Source organism: Leopardus geoffroyi, chromosome D1 (genome assembly GCF_018350155.1).
Source record: "Leopardus geoffroyi isolate Oge1 chromosome D1, O.geoffroyi_Oge1_pat1.0, whole genome shotgun sequence".
Taxonomy (NCBI): Eukaryota; Metazoa; Chordata; class Mammalia; order Carnivora; family Felidae; genus Leopardus; species Leopardus geoffroyi.
In genome coordinates this window covers 65020550-65024505 of record NC_059329.1, presented here as the reverse complement: position 1 = coordinate 65024505, position 3956 = coordinate 65020550, and the positions used below count along the sequence as shown (strand labels likewise).

Below are 3956 nucleotides of genomic sequence, written 5' to 3'. Positions count from 1 at the left end.
CTCCTCAATGCCCATCACCCATTTTTCCCTCTCCTTCAGCACCCCCCATAAACCCTCAGTTTGTTCTCCATATTCAAGAGTCTCTTATGGTTTGCCTCCCTCTCTGTAACTATTTTTTCCCCTTCCCTTTCCCCATGGTCTTCTGTTAAGTTTCTCAAGTTCCACATATGAGTGAAAACATATGATATTTGTCTTTCCCTGACTGACTTATTTCACTAGCATAATACCTTCCAGTTCCAACCATGTTGCTGCAAATGGCAAGATCTCATTCTTCTTCATTGCCAACTAGCATTGCATTGTATATATCAACCACATCTTCTTTATCCATTCATCAGTTGATGAACATTTGGGTTCTTTCCATAATTTGGCTATTGTTGAAAGTGCTACTGTAAACATTGGGGTACATGTGCCCCTATGAATCAGCAGTCCCGTATCCTTTGGATAAATTCTTAGTAGTACTATTGCTGGGTCGTAGGGTAGTTCTATTTTTAATTTTTTGAGGAAAACTAATTTTATGAGGAAAATTTAATTTTTTGAGGAAAAGCCACTCTCCAGAGTGGCTGCACCAGTTTGCATTCTCACCAACAGTGTAAGAGGGTTCCCCTTCTTCCACGTCCTTGCCAGCATCTGTTGTTTCCTGAGTTGTTAATTTTAGTCACTCTGACCCATGTGAGGTGGTATCTCAATGCGGTTTTGATTTGTATTTCCCTGATGATGAGCGATGTTGAGCATCTTTTCATGTGCCTGTTGGCAATCTGGGTGTTTTCTTTGGAAAAGTGTCTATTAATGTCTTCTGCCCATTTCTTCACTGGATTATTTATTTTTATAGTGTTGAGTTTAGTAAGTTTTTTTTAATATATTTTGAATACTAACTTTTTATCTGGTATGTCATTTGCACATATCTTTTCCCATTCTGTTGGTTGCCTTTTAGTTTTGTTGATCATTTCCTTTGCTGTGCAGAAGCTTTTTATCTTGATGAGGCCTCAATAGTTCATTTTTGCTCTAATTCCCTTGTATTTGGAAATGTGTTGAGCAAGAAATTGCTGCGGCTGAGGTCAAAGAAGTGGTTGCCTGTTTTCTTCTCTAGGGTTTTGATATTTTCCTGCCTCACATTTAGGTCTTTCATCCATTTTGAGTTTATTTTTGTGTATGGTGTAAGAAGGTGGTCTAGTTTCATTCCTCTGCATGTGCTGTCCAGTTCTCCCAGCACCATTTGCAAAAGAGACTGTCTTTTTTCCATTGGATACTCTTTCCTGCTTTGTCAAAGATTAGTTGGCCATACATTTGTGGGTCCAATTCTGGGTTCTCTATTCCATTCCATTGGTCAATGTGTCTGTTTTTGTGCCAATACCATACTGTCTTGATGATTATAGCTTTGTAGTAGAGGCTAAAGTCTGGGATTGTAATGCCTCTTACTTTGTTACTTTGGCTATTTGGGGTCTTTTGTGTTTCCACAAAAATTTTAGGATTGTTTGTTCTAGCTTTGAGAAGAATGCCGGTGCAATTTTGATTGGGATTGCATTGAATGTGTAGATTGCTTTGGGTAGTATTGACATTTTAACAATATTTATTCTTCCAATCCATAAGCATGGGATGTGTTCCGATTTTTTTGTGTCTTCTTCAATTTCCTTAATAAATTTTCTATAGTTTTCAGCATACAGATCTTTTACACCTTTGGTTAGCTAAGATAGGTACATAAGTACAAGTCCCTTTCTGTGTTCCTGTAGAGATTACATATTTAACCAAGCCATTAACAGGCATTTTGAACATGATAAATATTTATGATAAGTAAAAATCAACTCTTCTGTAACTTTGAATATTTATGTTGTTATCAAAACTTATGTGGGTATCTTTTTCCCTTTTTCTACTTTTAATACTTTATTTTTTGTAGTTTTAAAATTTCTACATGTATAAAACTGAGAAAACCAGATGATTCTTTAGCAATGTCATGGAACCTAAGTCATAAAATATCTATGTTTGTTTTAAGACTGTTTAATTTTCAAACTATGTATTGTGCAAGTTACATAAGAATTTTAATGTTATTTTGTACTTTTCAGACAAGACTTCTGAGCCAGTATTCTTCACTTCTTCCTTTTTATTTTAAAAGCTTATTAATCCAAGTAATTGTCCATTTCCAAAATTGCCAAACTGAATTTAGTCAGGATGTGTTCCTTTTTATGTCTTCTGCCGAGAGTACCTGGGGTGAATTTCAGACACAGATTCTTAGCTTTTGGACCGTGACTTCATAATTTTTATGCAATGTCCACGAAAATAATATACTCTCCACCACTGAAATGAAAAGGCAAAATCAAAGCTCTGTGGTTGAATTCATCCTCTTGGGCTTTTCTAACTTTCCTGAACTCCAAGAGCAGCTCTTTGGGGTTTTCTTGGTTGTTTACCTTGGGACTCTGATGGGAAATGCCATCATTATAGTCATCATCTCCCTGGAACAGAGCCTCCACGTTCCCATGTACCTGTTCCTGCAGAACCTGTCTGTGGTGGATGTGAGTTTCAGTGCAGTCATTATGCCTGAAATGCTGGTGGTCCTCTCCACTGAGAAAACGTCAATTTCATTTGTGAGCTGTTTTGCACAGATGTATTTTATTCTTCTTTTTGGTGGGACTGAATGTTTTCTCCTGGGGGCGATGGCTTATGACCGATTTGCTGCAATCTGCCAGCCTCTGAGCTACCCAATGATTATGAACAAAAGGGTTTTCGTGAAATTAGTAATGTTCTCATGGGTCTCAGGGATCATGGTGGCTACTGTGCAGACCACATGGGTTTTCAGTTTTCCCTTCTGTGGCCCCAATGAAATCAATCACATCTCTTGTGAAACCCCAGCAGTGCTAGAACTTGCATGCGCAGACACCTTTCTGTTTGAAATCTATGCGCTCACTGGCACCATTTTGATTGTCATGGTTCCCTTTGTGTTGATTCTCTTGTCTTATATTCGGATTCTCTTTGCCATCCTGAAGATGCCATCGGCCACCGGGAGGCAAAAGGCCTTTTCCACCTGTGCCTCCCATCTCACGTCTGTGACCCTCTTCTATGGCACAGCCAATATGACTTATATCCAACCCAAATCTGGCTACTCCCCAGAAGCCAAGAAGGTGATGTCATTGGCCTACTCACTTCTTACACCTCTGTTGAATCCACTGATCTACAGCTTGAGAAACAGTGAAATGAAAAGAGCTTTGATGAAACTGTGGCGAAAAAAGGTGGATTCACATGCATTCTGACTATGTTGAGAAGCTATGTGCTATTTGGTCACTGCCTGAACTCTATTTAAATTTAATAAATGACCAAACTTTCTATATTCCTCAGTATGAACGTGCCTAATTTGTTATTTTTCCAGGTTCAATAATAGGGATCCCTATTTTTGATAGTGTACTGTTGTCATTCATTTTACATAATACATAATTCATAATACAACAGTTCATCATTCCTCTAGTATGATCTAGGCCATTACTGGATCGTGTCATTAAAATGAAGCTTCAATAAACACCTTGTTCCCTACATTCATATGTAGTGATGATTTATTTCTGATACATTCTTCACAGTGATTCTGATGGGATGAAGCATATGCGTCACATTAACATGATAGTAACATTCTTTATAAACCTGTTAGTCAATTATTGCTCAGACACAAGGACTTCATATGAAATATAACAATGTAGAATCCTAGGTCTTACCCAGGACTTAGTGAATTCCAAGGGATTCATATAGATCCATAGGGATCCCTATTAAAAGGATCCCCAAGTGACTTGGATGCACTTTGAAGTTGGAGAAGCACTGGTGTACAACACAGCTGATATCTTTACAATAAAGATGAGCTAGTTGTTCCTTTACTATCCTCTGTCATCAGATAATCAGAGCTCACATTGCCCTGTATTATTCTCCTGTTAGATAACTTCCTGAAACCATGGTGTATTTGTGTGATCCTTTGATCATCCATG

General features: G+C 38.0%; 1 protein-coding gene across 1 annotated transcript; it reads left to right on the top strand.

Moving 5' to 3' along the window:
- The first annotated feature begins 2294 nt into the window (after positions 1–2294).
- Positions 2295–3239, top strand: LOC123601323 (olfactory receptor 10A3-like). Its single transcript, XM_045484388.1, has one exon. The coding sequence runs from the start codon at positions 2295–2297 to the stop codon at positions 3237–3239; it is 945 nt and encodes a 314-aa protein (XP_045340344.1).
- The last annotated feature ends 717 nt before the right edge of the window (positions 3240–3956 follow it).

Excerpts from the sequence above, each read along its gene's own strand:
- LOC123601323 (XM_045484388.1), top strand. The coding sequence starts at position 2,295 with ATGAAAAGGCAAAATCAAAGCTCTGTGGTTGAATTCATCCTCTTGGGC.